The sequence below is a fragment of the Neopelma chrysocephalum genome, unplaced genomic scaffold (genome assembly GCF_003984885.1).
Source record: "Neopelma chrysocephalum unplaced genomic scaffold, ASM398488v2 Primary Assembly neopelma1_22b, whole genome shotgun sequence".
Lineage (NCBI taxonomy): Eukaryota > Metazoa > Chordata > Aves > Passeriformes > Pipridae > Neopelma > Neopelma chrysocephalum.
This window is the reverse complement of record NW_020897690.1, coordinates 11,958,436-11,974,741: the sequence shown is the minus strand read 5'-3', so window position 1 is coordinate 11,974,741 and position 16,306 is coordinate 11,958,436. Positions and strand designations below refer to the sequence as shown.

Here is a 16,306-nt window from a genome sequence, read left to right as displayed (position 1 = left end):
ATCTGCAGTGGGTGTTGAACAGAACTTCTTATTTTCTCTTTATAAAAGCACTATTATCTGCACATTAAAATCACTAAAGCAATATAAGAGCTAAGGAGTTCTCACAGAAGGGCATGTGCTTTGGACTGCCTGATTGCAGATGCATTTGTCTTGGTTCCAACTTAAAAGGAATTCTGAGCATCTGGAAAACTCACCCCAATTTAAAAAAAAAAGTCATAATTATGTTACTAATATCAACTGCTAAAAAACCCCCACCTTGTATGCACTAAACTAAACAAGGTTTGATCCCTTCAGAAAACTAAAGAAATACTAGCTAAAACTGACTTTCCTATATGAATTACTTGAAGGGAATGAATCTGGTCACAGAACACTGAGAGGGATGAAAACTGGAACATCAGCCATATCTCGTTTTAAAAGGTGTGAGCAGTCACGCAAGGAGAATTTGACCACTTTTGTTTTATAGTCAATAGAAAAATCTAAAATTCTGCTTAGACACTAAACAACCATTTCCAGTTTAGAGAGTAAGCCATAATGGAAGTAACTTGAATTACCTACAGCTGCTGAATGTAAGCTTTTGTAGGGTCTGGACATGTGGTTGTGTTACTTCAGGCAGTGCAGCAAATTACCAGGTGCCAGCTAACCCGTAGTTACTCTTGAGGCACATGTCCTTCCTTATCCCACAGAAAATGTAAAAAAAACCCCCAGAAGTACAGTTTCTCTCAGTGAGATAAGTTATAAACAAGGACTGCAGATCCAGCTCCAGCAAACCTGTTATTTCACCAGATTAACTGTGGCCTTTGTGGCTGATTCCAAAGAGCCCATCATTCAAATCAAACTCAGTTTTCTTTACATTAACGGCATTTTATTTCAAAATATATTAACCATTCTGTGCTTACAAAGGACTGTGGTGTGAATACAGTATTAAGTTAAAAGCATCTTAAACCTGCTACAAAAACCATTTTTATTAGGGTGAGCACTGGTGCATACAATCAAAATTATTTAGTTTAAATACCTCTGCAGTTCTACTCAAGTACTACTCAATTTTAACTTACACATTTTATTCTGCCACAGGTGGACACAGGGGTTATATTTTCAATATTATACATGCAAAACCAGGTACTGTACCAAACCCAATTTTGATAACATTAGTTCCATTCTGAAGATGAATCACATGTACATTTACAGACAAAATTTGTGTCAACAGACAATAGAAGTTATTGCTCCAAATCCCCACAGGGCCTGGGTAGGAATGCATGTCTTAGAACAACCCGTGCTCTGTAATGCAAAAGATCTGCTGTTGGGTTTGAGTAGGGTGTAGCCAGTCTTAGGATTCGATGTCAAAAGTTTCTTTGGATTTGTTTTGGTGAAATTTCCCAAAGGAGGAAAATTCCCCAGCCTTCCAAACCAACCTTCCCTAGTGTTCTGACCAAAACATCAAACACTAGCTAGCATATATATGTATAAGTAAGCACCTAACTATTGGCATAAAAAGTTGGTTTCCAACCATCACTGAAGCACAGAAAATCTGTTTTTAAAGGCAACAATCTGAACAAATTGTATGCTTGCAGAATAAACCAGTCATGACAGAAGACAGAAACTAAAAACATTGATCTACAGAGCCAGTAAGTTATGTACAACACAAAAACAGTTATTATTGACACTTTTTGAAAAAGCTCCTGTTTTAGGTTGAGACTGGCAGAACGTGAGTGAAATATTTGGGATTTGTTTTTCCAGCCTGGATGTCAGTTCTTAAGCCTAATGAACTTTTGTTCTGTGGCTCCTTTTTAGCTTTGTGGTACCTCTTACATTTAATCTATACCAATACCATGAAAAGTTTCTTTGATTTTAGGTCCTCTTGAATCACTGTATATGACAGCCTGGTGGTAAAAAGTGAGGCCAGGAGAAGAAATCAACTTTTTGCTTTAAAACCATCATGAAAATTCTTCACATTTATATATAGACAGATAGATAGATATGGATGCTAGAGCGCTCACTCTGCTTTATCAGCTTGCAGATGCATCCTGCTGCAAGCAAATACGCCCTGCTTCTCACTCAAACATGGCTTTGGTGTCACCACATAGTACTTATAGTCAAAAAATAATCTCGAATTCAATGCAACACGAATTATATTTTTCCAAGTCCATTCATATGCAGAGCAGATCAAGGATGCAATTACTTCCAATTAGCAATTCCTTCCTGAGTGGGACATATTATTTCAGTATGGACATTCAAAGCATGCCCTTCAGGCCCTGGAATTGATTCCCAAAAGGGGATGAAGCAATACTCTCGTGTACTAAACCATATTCAAAATAAGATACCAGATGAGGTGTGGAAGAGATTAAGAGTCTGGGGAACTGAAGACATATCTCATGACCTATTAATTTTGGCAGCTCTTTAGAGGATGTGTGCAAATACTTCCAGAAGCAGTAATCTCTCAGCAGTGCATTCCTAGCAGCTTTTCCCTACTTTATATGAACTAACAACAAAACAGTTGTAGTCACCCTACCAGTAATTGCTTGGCTCTTCCTCAACCTGTAACAAGTAAACATAAATTCTAGAAAATGTTGCTTGTTTTCACTATCTACAGGCACAAGTTTGTTCTCAGATATCATTAAAAAAAAAAAAGATAGCAAAAAATTTCAATTGAAGTCTGAATAAGACAGAGACTGCTCATATTTATATAATGCTGCATACCAATATATACATTTAAAAACCCAGACTAGAATCCCTGAATATGCTCATCACTTCTGGCATTGTTTCGGGTTTCAAAACATCAAATTAAGTTTCCACATTGCTGCTTTTTTAACTTAATTTTTTTTATCTCCAATCACTTACAAGCAATTTTTGAAAATTTTACCACAAAGCACTAAGGTACTTTAGTAAAAGTGACAGATAAACGGTACCAGGTTAAAGATCAAGCCTCCTTAACATTTGTAAGAGTTTTAGGCAACCCTAGTTTTGTAGAAATAGAAATAAGGGAATTGCCAAAGTTTGCTTCAACAAAAAATGTAAGAAATAATAGTAAGAAGAAACCCTTTGAAAAACAAGTTAATATATTGAGTTTAAAAAGTTGATGTATACATGGATTTAAGAGATGCCAGTTGTCACTCAAGAAAGATTATTTGGGAAATCAATTTTCTCTTGTAAAATTGCAAACTTCAAGGCAAACAACAGCATCTCTAGAAGAATGCTACCTCTGTTTTTAAACTTAATGAACACTAACTCCAATCCAAACACCTTTCAGCACCTTTTGAAGGAAACTGTAGCCATTTCCAGAGGTAGTATCCAATAGAGGTGGTACTATCTGCAGTGACAAATTCAAGTCAATATAATATAAACACAATGTTTGAACAAAGGCAGTTGTGGAAGCATCTTCTGCCAGAGAGGCAAAGCTATGGAGTCTCAGTAGAATAATGGTATTTTCCCATCCTTAGTTTATCAGGTCCATAGGAAGGGCTGCACCATTTGCAGTACTCTGTTGCCAGTACTAGGGATCAGCAGCACAGCAATTCAGCTCCTGCTTTTACTGAGTAGCAATTTCGTTCAGTTTCATATTTTCAGGTTTTCTGAGAAACGATGTTTAACATTGCAGCCATAGATCTATTTCAAAAGTTACGCTGATACCCCCAAAGTATAACAGTGGAAAGAGAATCCAATTTTCCCTGAACAAAGCTTTTTTCTTATTGTGTTTAATTAAACATATTATGGATTTCCCATTGCAATAATCACTGACAAAATACACATCTCCAGTGTATCCTCCCCCCCAAAGTCCTTAAGAGAAGCCACATAGTCCTTGAAATCAGACAAGCCTAAGTGTACCCTAGATAAGCTGCACATACACACCATTGTGCAGTTATCTGACTGCTGGCTTCATTATTAGTTAGATATATGCTTAGCAAATTAATTTCTGAAAAACGTGCACTATATGTATTACTCTGATGTTAATTTTTTTTTTTAAGCAGTGTTTCAAAATAAGTCATTCCTGCTCCCAACTGGTCACAGTACATCCATGCTGAAAGCCACTGTACTGTAGTAAGGCTGGCAAAATGAATGTGTGCCAGATCTTTGTACATTGCAGTTTGTTGCTCTGTGCATCCAATTAAGCCAGTATTTACAGTGACTTGAAGTTAACGTGCTGGGCTATAAACTGGCACACAGTCACTTCTGCTAACTCTGCCACAGCACAATAACGTTCAGCTAAGGTATGGCAAGGGGTGGAAGGGCTAACTCAGACTCAAGTGCCAGAAACAGTCAGCACCAGCCTTTTTACACTACACTTAATTGCAACAAGTCTGATTTGCTAAAAGAGACTGATAAAAATCCACCACAGTTGAATTTCACAATAGCATGAGACCACATTGCCTTGGATTACTACGAGCATTCCCTTCAAAACTCTAAATTTTTTGTTCAAATTTAACACTACATGTACTAAATACATTTAGTAAATACCTACTTCTGTAATGAGTGTTTACAGTAAAGCTAAACACCATCAACTTCTTCCCGATAAGCATTATGGAGAAGATAGTTTCTCCTAAGAAAATTGTAGAAAACTGCAGAAAAGTAAGACTTTGGTTTGATTTGCTGCCATTTGGTTATTTTTTTTTTTTTACAAACCCCACAAGCCATCTACTAAAAGCTTATCCCATTGAGCTGCAGGTTGTTTTTGCAGATGAGGAAATATAACCATGAACAGACTCTTTACAGTGACCAGAAGTCAAAATGACCAGTGTGATTATTTTCACATTCGTGTGAGACTGATCTAAACTAAACCACTCTTAAAGAGGCTGAGTCCTCTCAGAAAACAATATAGATTGCTAAATATGCAAGGACTAGGTCTTCCATTTCTACTGGTAATTAGCCACTTACTAAACACAAAACCCAAATAATCAAAGTACGCTCTTTCATAATGTGGTGTTTTGTGGTTTTTTTTTCTAAACATGGTAACAATCAGTGAATATTTCCTATTCTAAGAAGGTAGAGGTTTTGTCTCTTATTTTGTGGTGGTTTTTTTTTGGCAATATACTGTCACTGCACCACTACTGAACCATATAATTGGTTCCTCAATCAGGCACAGCCCACAGTATCAGCTCCTAAAGCTACACTTACTAAGACAGTACTATGGATGCTTCTTCATGGCGAGTCTTAGCTGACTTTGAAACAGGAAGCGTCAATACGAAGCCTCATTTTAAAAGAGGGCAAACTAACAAGACTATAGCAGATATGAATTCTCTATACAAAATGATTTCTTTCACGTTGGGAAAGGAATATTGCAAAATAGCAATGTCTTGTCTCAGATGATTTTACTCATTTGCCATTATGGAAGACAACTGTGTCTGAAACATGATTTTAATCTTCTTAAGAGACTCCTCTTGGATCTAAGGTGGTCAGGCAAAGGGGGAGAAGGAAGAAAACTTAAAAGCAAACAATATGACTCTTTAAAATGACTATATTGAGTACCATAGGAATATGAAAGATTGTCTCAGAAAATGGAATAGCAAATGTGGACAATAAAATATCTTGACCAGTGAGCACAGAGGTGCAATGGAAAACTGGAAATACATCAAAGATGCATTCTTTTTTTGCTACTAATCTTCTTTAAATGCTGTCTACAAAAAGCTACAACAAGAACACAACAATTCAGTGCAAAACTGTGAACTAAACAAAAAGGGATATAATAAGGAAGTTTCCTAACTATAATGGTGGTTAGAATATTGCAGGAATACTTAGTGACACCTTTACGCTTTTTATCATCCTCCACCCTAGCAGTAAAAATTATAAAAATATGTTTTGTTAAAGATTTTTCATGAGCCAAAAAGCCAAGGAAATAAAACCACAGGACATATACTTGATTCAAGCAATACATTCTTCTTATTCAGTTAGTTGGAACTAATGTGTAGATCTTTCAGAATTTAAAATATTAAATGGGATGTTTCCATATTTCAATGAACTTGAGTCAACCTACTAAATTAAGCCCAAGTCTGTCCTTCAAACACATACCTGCAAGTGTGCAAACAGTACACTCAACCACCCTACTTAAATACAAAATTTCATCAGTAAAATTGCAGCAGTAAATTTTGAGAATCTGAGGAGCAAGGCTATTCGTGTCTTAATAGGCAGCCTGTTTATTTCAAACCTATAGCAGGACTTTCTTGTTTACTAAGTATCAGAGTACTTTCCAATCACTTTCCATGGAAATGTATTTTTAGAAACAATTTAAAATACATACAATCATGAAAGTAAGAACCTTCCATATCTATCAGTACTCCTGCAACTCAAGTAAAACAAACATCTTATTACTGACAGCTATTTGTACACACATCTCAGATATCCTTATCCCTGGATAAGAATGGATTTTTGTTTCATCCATCACATTACTGTCAATAAATGCACGGCATGCCTGTATTTTTTACGACTCATTATCAATCAAACTGAAATAAATTCAAGAGAAGTTACTAGAAACTGAAAGGTGGTTCTTTGGTTAAGCAAGTGCATCTGCTACCTAGTACCCAGGGCCTCCTTGTATTTGTGGAAAAGCTGTGCAACTATGAAAAATATCTACCAAAAAGCCCACTTCCCTTTTACAAAAAGGATCCATTTATAAAGATCCATTGTGTCAAAATATTTCAACAATCAATACAAAAGGCCTTAAATGTCACCAAAACTGCAATTTAAGCAAAATTATGTACGGATGAAAAACACTAGAAGATTTCATGCTGTGACTTAGGCAACACTTCATTTCAGAAATTTAAGAACTTTGTTTATTAATAAGATATACCTTAAGATATATCTTATATCTTAGAAAGACAGTTAGCCAGAGGCTTAAAGGCCTAAAAACCCCCAAACTAAACTAAAACAGAATCTATGCTATCTCCCCTTTCTCTCTGGAAATAAAATTTGTTTGAAAAGTTAACTGAACTTAGCCACAGCATTTGAAAACCAACAATCCCCATTCAACTTCTTCCTATTACTGGAAGTAGACATGACTAACGCACATTACTACTGCCTAAAAACACTTAAGGCCTTGGATTAAATGTAGTTGACAAGATGACTCCACTGGGAGGGTGGGTAAGCAGTAAAATCTTATCAGATTTCACTGCAAATGAGGGCAAGATTTAAACTATTTAAACAAGTCCTCCTATTTCAGTAAGAGGAAAACCCACATTTAACAGTTTGCATTTCTACTCATTTCAGGATGATATTAGAAAGACTAGTCTCCAAAACCACTAAATTTCGGTGCATATAAGAGGATAACATTTAAGTGTTATTATGAGTTACATATGATGGTTGAAACCTATAAAGAAATACTTTGAGGAGCAGCAAATACTTTCATTTCACAATGAGTGGTTTACACTTCTTTCACCACCAGATTAACTAAAAATAAATATTTTGGAATTACAGCTTTCTTTAAAGCTACTACAATTTAATAAGACAAATAACCCAATAAATAAAAGCTAAGTTAGTAACTTCAGCAGATAACATAATGACTCCAGTGGATGTACCTGTCCCTCTTAACCATTCCTTTTATGAAGACAGAGGGTCTTCAAAGTCTTCAACAAGAAAGTTGAACTGTGTGTTGGTATGCAAAGTCTTGAGAAGTAGACATTCTCTCTTGAAGAGGCAAAGTGCACAATAATGTAAGGCCAGCAGATGTTTGAGAAATACTTTCTCCTAAAACCCAAGCTATGCTTCCCTGTGAGCTGCCCCCAGGCACAGGTGGGAAGGGACAGAAGGCCATGGCTGTTGTGAACTCAAGATAGAAGACAGGGATTCCCTCATGTTGTATAAGTGCAGGACAGCACCTTCATCACTCTGAAGACGTTTTCATCTCCTCAGGACTCTCTCGAGATGAGCTGGGGGCAGGGGAGGGAGTGGGAAAGAAAAGTGAAAAGTAAGACTCAAATCTGCCCAGTGATTACAAATAACTAGTTTCCTACAAATTAAACAGGAAAAAAACACACATACAAATTTTTGTGCATGTAGTGGGAAGGGAAGCTCTGCCTATGTCATATATGGTAAGTCTTGGAATGTAACTTCTACAAGTCAGAGAGTACAGACAGGTCCAATTAGTGTTTTTTCTCCTAAGCTGCCCAGATGAAAGATGACAACATTATTCATGTGAATAAGGCAAAGGATTATTTCTCACAAGCAGAGAATCCCCTTTAAGATATATGTATAATGAGCTAAACCTGTATAGTTTAATAAGACAGTAGAGACATTTAAATGGCTACTGTCATTAACACCATCACAATGTGATTTCCAACTGTAATTAGTTATTCAATTAGGAGTTTATTCATCCCATTCCTTAACGGTACAGTTTAAAGATGCATTTCTACATTCCACATTCAGTAACTTCAGTGATGACATTTACAGGATCATACTTTTAACGGCATAATGGCACAGAATATTATCACGTTTTTTAAAATCTAGGTATGTTTATTTATATTTTGCAGTATTGTAAATTAACACATAAAAATACAGTATTTTCTGGCAGGCCCTTTATTAAGGACAATGAACTCTATTAGATATCCATAAAAATAGTTTTACATGAAAAAAAAGGATGTTCAATCATCTCCTAGCACACGAGCAACATATAAATTATAGGACACAAAAGTACTATCAGTGAATTTTCTAAAAGAGCCTTCTCTAAGAGGCTGAGAGCCATTAAACAAACACTTCAAGTATACAAGCTCCAGCGAGTGTTTTACTTTACCATAATTTTCATTTCTAGAATATAGGATAGCTGAACTATCCTAATACTCCAAATACTCCAGTACTCGTGCAGATGTGAATGCATGCTCTTATATAAAACTCATGCATTCATTTTCTATACCTATGCAGACATAACTGAATTGTGTAAAAACATAATGCATACAAGTAAGACATTTACAGCTCACCGGTAAATCTGTAATGGCCACGTTGCTTGTGAGGGAGTGGGCACTGAATTTGTTGGACTCACCAACATGGCACTATATATGTTGGAAGCTACCACAAGTATACAAAGTAGAATTGGTCCTATGATGGCTCCTTCCAGCCCCAGGTAGTATGCTCCACCAGCTACCGCAAGACCTGTCAGGTAAGGATGACCACCTCTGGTACAAGAAGAATAAAATTAAATTAAGAACAACACAGTATTATCAATTATGAAATGTTAATTAATAATAAAGTTTTATTAAGCTCAGAAAATGACACAGCTAGCTATAGATACCCATATTTACACTCTAAACTGCTGTTTGAATAACTGCACAAATGTTCCAATCTGTATTCTGTGCTTTATTTGCACAACAGATCAAATGCTACTGTAGCATGTAATGCTGGAAATACCCAAAACGGAGTAGTTACTTTATAGACATATACTGAAGAACGTCTGAAGGAGTTAATGGCAAAAACATTTCCATTTTGGGAATGGAAAGATGCTTGCTTACAAAGACTGTTGATGCTTTATGGTCAAGAACTGCTAAATGTCAACACAATTAGCAACAAGTACTACGAGCACCCCTGAGCAAAGACATTAATTTACACAATGATGGCAACTTGGATTATGTCTTTCAAAGAACCGTTAGCATACAGCCTTTAAATAAACAGCCACGTCCTCTCATTTTGTTATTAAGAAACCTTTCAGATTGAGTGCTTGTTATCATTAGCTTCTAATGTTTTCAGATGAAAAACAAAACCAGATTTGAATGAACATATCAATATTTACTGGAAAGTTGGGTCTTTTGATAAGCTTTTGATAAGAGCTATTGATAAGCTTTTGATAAAGCTTTTTGATAAGCTTTTGATAAGCTTTTGGTAAGAGTTACGGCAGCAACTAAACCAGGCCATTTTTATTTTCCATGTCTCAATTCAGGTGCAAAATGTGAATCCTACCACTAGCATTTACACAAAACCTGTTCACCATCCTTCATTCTTTATAGCTAAAATAATGCTGGTAGTATGGAATTGTATAAGAAAAACTACAGTTGACACTTAGCAAGTAATTTTCAGGAAATTCCTCTAAATTTTGAGTATAATGCATTGCAAATACCAGCTAGTCAGTTCAGAGCCCCAACAGTTTCTGAGGTTTCTATTGTGGAGCTGACTTCTACTCAACTCCCACATTTTAAGTCTTTGCCTTCATCACAACTGTGTGCAAAATGAGACCATGCAAAATGAGACCATGAAACATGACCTATTAAATCATACACACCTCAATCATGTCTCACCTAGATCAAACTTAACCTACTAGCAGGGCCAGATTGTTTTTCTGGGGAGACAAACTTGACCTTAAAGTTTTATGTTTCTCCAACATGATTCATTTCTAAATCTTTAAAATTTCAAATATTTTTCCCCATAGCATTTGCAACAGTTTAAACATTCTTCTGGCGAGTTTGCTAAATTAAACAACAGATCACCTGATGAAATATGAAGTTAATCCATTTAGAAATCCCTGTATAACCTAATTATAGCTATTTTAAATAGGTTTAATTTAATCTGCAAGGCAGCATGATGCTAACTGTTCTATTTAATGGGAAGAATACAATTTTGCTCCACTGTCAGAAAATCTATTCCTCCCCCATGTATTTTCTGGACAGTAAACAGACTCTGCATCCCCTACAGTCAAAAAAACGTATTCTAATAAGTAGAAGAATTATTGGCTGTTTAAATAGCTACTAGCATTAAATTTATCCAGGATTTATTGTTGGAAAAAAATGTAATTTGATTATACCTCACTTGTTAACTTAAATTAATGCAAAATAATTATAGCAATGATCTTTGAAAATTAGTATTAATATTGGGCATATTATCATTAGGTACTCTGTTCAGTGTAACTATATTTGGTGAACAAAAATATTAATTTCTAACAACACAGAACTTAAACATCTTATGTCCTTATTCTACATTAATTCTCCTGTAATAAAGATCAACACAAACGAGGGACTAGCACCAGCACATAACTAAGTCTGGACCATGAAGTCCTGGATTCAGACAGTAACTAGAGAAGTACACCTTTATAACTATATTGTACATGTTTGTGAACATGTCCTGTATGTGGAAAACTTGATAGTTCATATCTTTGCCAGCTCTGTTTAACTGTGTTGCTTTATCTTCTAGTCTGAGTTGAATAAAGGGATTCACAGATAATTCAGCTGCAGAAAATGTCAGTGAACATTTCTGTTGCACTCCGCACACACAACTGCAAATGTTGACTTTGTCTTCATCATCTGGAGTTTGTTCCTCTGTGTACAAACTCAACCCCAAAACCAGGTGACATTTCAAGTCAAAAGAGGCAGCCAAATATCTACCAAGTTTTTTCAAGAAATCTGTGCCTACCCCCTACAACAGGAAAACAGCACTGGCTACTGTCTCAGGAGAAGCCTATCTCCAGTTTTGCAGTTTCAATAGACTTTTGCACTGGACTATGGTAACACAACACAAAGGCTGTCTTCAAAAAAATCCTCAAAATTCTCACAATTCATTCAGAAAAATTAAAGTGTTTTTTTCAGGTCCCTAACTAGCTCATGGTTTTGTTTGTTCAGCATCATCTGGCATTAGGGGATGTAAAGTAAAATGCTACACACACCTTTAGTCAATGATTAGATAAACAGAAAAGGTAAACTAATTCTAAGAATCCCAACTGAAACAGTTAATTTTGCTGATGCTGAGTTCAATACCTCTGAAGTGTCAAAGTTCACAGAAAAGAGGCCTGGAAAATAAAAGCACTTAGGCCAGTAAGACTTCTTACTATGAGGTGATATCACTACACTTATTCTTATGTTTGAAGATACTGTTTTGCATGCTTCAGAAAAATCAGTTTAATTAAATGCATCAGTGATTGTCAATAATTTTTACAATGCTAACTTTAAGAAGTCTTTAATGTACTTACCCTGATATGTCTGAATAAATTGCCGTATCTACAAAGTAAGTTGGCAAGAGGTGAAAAACCAAGAGTAAAATGGCTTTGCATCCCTGTCCTTGCACAAGCCACAAATCTAGGACTGCAGGGACCGCTGCCCAGTATGTCCCCAGAAATGGCACTGCTCCAAGGATTGCTGCTAATGCTAGAGCACACAGAAGCAGAAGTGAGAAAAAGACCAGAGAAACATATTTCAAAAATATATTTACAGTTAATTTCTGACACTTTTGCCACACAAGTAAGTCCCACTTCTATCAACTGCTCTAAATAAGACATTGAAAAACTACCACATGAGGCTCTTGGTGTTTTGTAGCTGTGGTTTAGGAAAAAAGAAAATTACACTATTTCCCAGACATAAGAGCTTCATCAACAGACAGTCACAAGGAGTTACTTCCAAAAGAGGCACCAACTCAGACAAATTTGACATTATACCCATTATGCACACTTCAAACTGTTACAAAACTTCAAAGAAGTGTTTAAGAACGTATATGAGCCCAAGTCTCACTCTAACCTAATCTCCTGCAGTCAACCACAATAACCAGGCAAACACAAAATTTATTACTTACATATTTCTGTATGCAAACGTACACACAGGCATACACCCATCTGAAATACCTGTTGTAATCTAAAGCGATATAGTACTGCTGTCGTTCTAATTTAACATATTACAAAACACAATTAAGTGCATTTTTTCCCTCTTATTTTTTGTTTCATTAACCAGAAAGCAAAAATTTTTAAGATTTTGCATGCAGTTGAAAGAAAAAGACTGATTACCCTCTAAGTATGTCTAATGACAACCAAAGCCTTTAAGGCAGTTGCACTTTATAATACAGCCATTTCCTGTTATATTGGGGTTTCTTGCTTTATGCTCCCCTTATGTTTCCTTGTAGACCAACATTTTAAAATTACTATTATTTTTAGAGGAAGGCAGTCAAAAGAGGAAAAGGGAAGAATGTTTTTCATTGGCCATTTCCAAAGCAAAGATTAAAGAATAAAAGAAAACCAGAAGCTGGTAATACAGTCAGGCAACAGCACTGAGAATAAGGAGCATGCCTCTATCACGCATTTTCACGATACCACATCTTCCTGCATTTAGGCATCTTGAAAAATCAGCACCTGTCAACTACAAAAGAAACAGAAGCCAAGACAGGCAGAATGAAGCTAAAACCTGAAAAGACTTGGATTGAATACAAGGGAGAAAGAATTACATCCAGGAAAAGAAACAGACAGAAGCAGTAAAATAGCTGGCAGGGAGTGTGTTGTGAAAACAGGAAAAGGCAAGGCTCAGAGATAAGATAGCAATCATGGCATTCTCTCCATCCTACCCATGGCCACATTCTCTAAGACTAGACTAAGCTTGTCAGCAACATTTAATCCTTCTGATTTTGTAAAATAAATAATTATATAATATTATTTATAAATAGGTTGTAATTGTCCAAATTCTTACCAGATGGTATGAAGACTATGTTAATACCAAATATAGTATGAGTCAGCCAAGTGTAGAGTCCATAGAACCCAGCCATTTTGAGGGAAGCATCAAATACACCTCTAAAACAACCAAAGAAACTCCGTTAATTTTTATTGGCAATAGGATTTCGGGAACTATGAAGATATATACACAAGCTGCTTTGAAAAACTGAAAAGCCATTAGTGCCACAAATAACACAACTAAAAACGTAACATTGAACCCTTTATGCATTTGTTTCCTCTGAGAAGAATAAACATCCTTCACATCTGTCATTCAAGACATTTAGACACAAAAAACCCTCATAAGACTGTTCTTTACTGTACAATAGGTTCCAGGGATAAATTCCTTAAAAGAAACTGCTCAAGCATCAGACCACATCCTCTATCAAAAAATAACCTTTTATCTATGAGAAGCAGTACATAAAAACTACTTACCACTTTTTCTTTGCCTTTTTCCACTTCTACAGCTTCATCAATTTTCTTTATCTGCTTACATTTCTATATCTGCTCATTCTCATCAGATTAAAACCACTGATATGTGAAGTGAAATAGGCTATTTAAACTCTTACTACTCTCCTAAATACTTACATGTCCTTCTGGATGAAAATAATTGAGCATCTCGTATTCATTACTAGATTTTAGCCTCAGTATCTTGAAATTCCTAGCTTTTAGGCTGCTTACTAGGTTACATTGAGACCCCTGGTGGCCTAGTGGTTAGCGTGCAGGACTTTCACTGCTGCGACCACGGGTTCAAATCCCGGTCTCCTGGCCTGATGGAGGTCGTTAGCCCTGTGTGGCCATCCATCTATGAGAAGGACACTCTAAACAAACCTACGTCCTGAGGACCTCACTGCCATTGTCCAAGCTTGCTTGGCCCCGGCAGATGAACCTTAGGATTAAAGGGTGGGCTCAGTTCAGCGCAGGCTGTGTCTCACCTAAAAAATCCATTGCGCAGGCTGGAAAGGTAAAAGACCTTTCCCCAAATCTTCGTTCGCGAAGATGGGCCATTATTATTATTATTAGGTTACATTACTGAAAACCAAATAGCAAGTCTGGTAATCTAATTCAGTCCTGCTGAATCTACATCCAACATGCTGGACACAAAGCAAAGTTCCCCTCTCTTAAGTGTGACCACAGCTTTATGAGACAGCAAAGTGCTGTAAAATTTTGCAGCACTAGGGCATGTACACATGTATCCCATGTGAACTGAAAACCCATGCCTTAGGTCTACAGTCACAAAAATCATAATTTCAAACTGCCATATCTCACCATTGTATTATGTTGGTTTTCCACCCGTATTTGAGAAAGGCATGAAGTTTCCCAAGATTACTATTTTAGCTTTAGTAATTGAACTACCCCTGAGTTCCTCATTTCAAAACAATCCTAAGAGTTACATCATTGCAGAAGTGGTAGCACATGCACCCTGTGAAGTTTGCTGATGTTAAGTTACCAATTTATAATTCATGCTTTTCATTACATTGATTGTATCTTTGCAGTTAGGGAACTCTCGCAGGAGGACAAAGAGGACAGGATAACATACAGGATATCATCATAGAGCCAGATGATAGAGGAAGATTACCATTGTGCTTTGAAGGGCAACACAGTCTGCACAGAAAAACAGCTCTTTCTGGATCTAAAGTCTTTGAGACCACAGTTTCTTTCCTCTGTTGAGTCCATAAAGCCTTCTAGGAAAGAAACCTTCTCTGATATTAAACTACTATAGGTAGTATAAATATATAAGTATATAAGTATATAAATATAATAGAATCTCTTCTGAACTACCATCAAGAATTCCAAGACTCCCAATTTTTGCTTCTTTGGCTACTATCCTCATTATTTCTGTGGGCAGCGTGCATATTTTTGCCCTTCTTTCCTATCTAAAGGCTCACATAGATTTCCAAATGACTTCTGAATCAAAATTATCTTATTTAAAATTCACTCATTGGAAGTTATGAGTGCATGATAAACCTCAGACATCAACACTCCTGTGAGATTCTCCTAACAGATTAACTAGGAACAACTGTTGTCAGCCGTTTTTTTCCCCCAAAAGAGGGAAAGGGAAAAATATGGAAAATTGTATCCAAAACTGCCATTTTAATTTACACAGTTTTCACATTTTGGTTCAGACAAGCACATTTTTTATCCTCACATTAATTTAATTCAAATTTAAATTCAAGTTCTGTCATGTCTTTTGCATATGTAGTTATGCTTTAAGATAATTTTGCCCTGTCAAATCCAGTATTCATTCCAGATGCACTATCAGAATAACAGAAAAGTTAGTCATGGACTAACAGGTATGTCTTGGTCTGATGTCATTCTGCAAGTTGACATGTAATATATTTCAATGGCAAAATAGCACATCCCTCTAAAATTAGACTGCAGAACAGTACAGCATCTCTCTAGCTCCTTGGATCTGGCACTAATAAGCTGAAAGGAGAAGGCATCAGACAGTGCCAAGAAGTTGTGAAACACCAGTGGTCAAGCAGGAAGCAAGAGCAAGCTACACCTAGTTTCATTATCCTCCTCTCCTTCACCTTGGTTTCTGTCTGCATAAACTAGTTATAAAAAAAAGCACAGGGGATCCTACTCTGTGGCAAGTGTGGCCCAGAACTTTAAAGTCTCTGAAAACTCATGTTTGTTACTTCTGTCACAAAAACTAAAAATCATACCTTAAGGTCTCTAGAAATTCATATCTATTTGGCTTCATAGTTAAGGCAGTAAAAAAATAATTCTGAAAACACTAACCAGAATCTTCATCAGCAGTTTGCTTCAGCTACTCTGCATCTGGGATATCAGATCTTAAATGATGTGGTATGCTAGAACAAAAGCTGAATGAATTAATAACCATCTGTAAAAGGCAGACCTTCCTGGTATAATGATGACAGTAAATAAATTTCATCTCTTAATATGTTATTGGCACACATACAGCTTCCTTTTATATACAGG

General features: G+C 36.2%; 1 protein-coding gene across 3 annotated transcripts in view; it reads right to left on the bottom strand.

Moving 5' to 3' along the window:
• Positions 1-840: 840 nt before the first annotated feature.
• The window catches only part of TMEM245 (transmembrane protein 245), an 85,206-nt gene continuing 69,740 nt past the window's right edge, over positions 841-16,306 (bottom strand). For all 3 annotated transcript variants that reach the window (XM_027680261.1, XM_027680253.1, XM_027680244.1), the window contains 4 exons: positions 13,341-13,441; positions 11,864-12,038; positions 8,895-9,089; positions 841-7,850 (listed from right to left, as the gene is read on the bottom strand). In XM_027680261.1, coding sequence (XP_027536062.1) covers positions 7,805-7,850; positions 8,895-9,089; positions 11,864-12,038; positions 13,341-13,441 — 517 coding nt within the window. In that variant the 3' untranslated portion in view covers positions 841-7,804. The remainder of the gene's footprint in view (positions 7,851-8,894; positions 9,090-11,863; positions 12,039-13,340; positions 13,442-16,306) is intronic.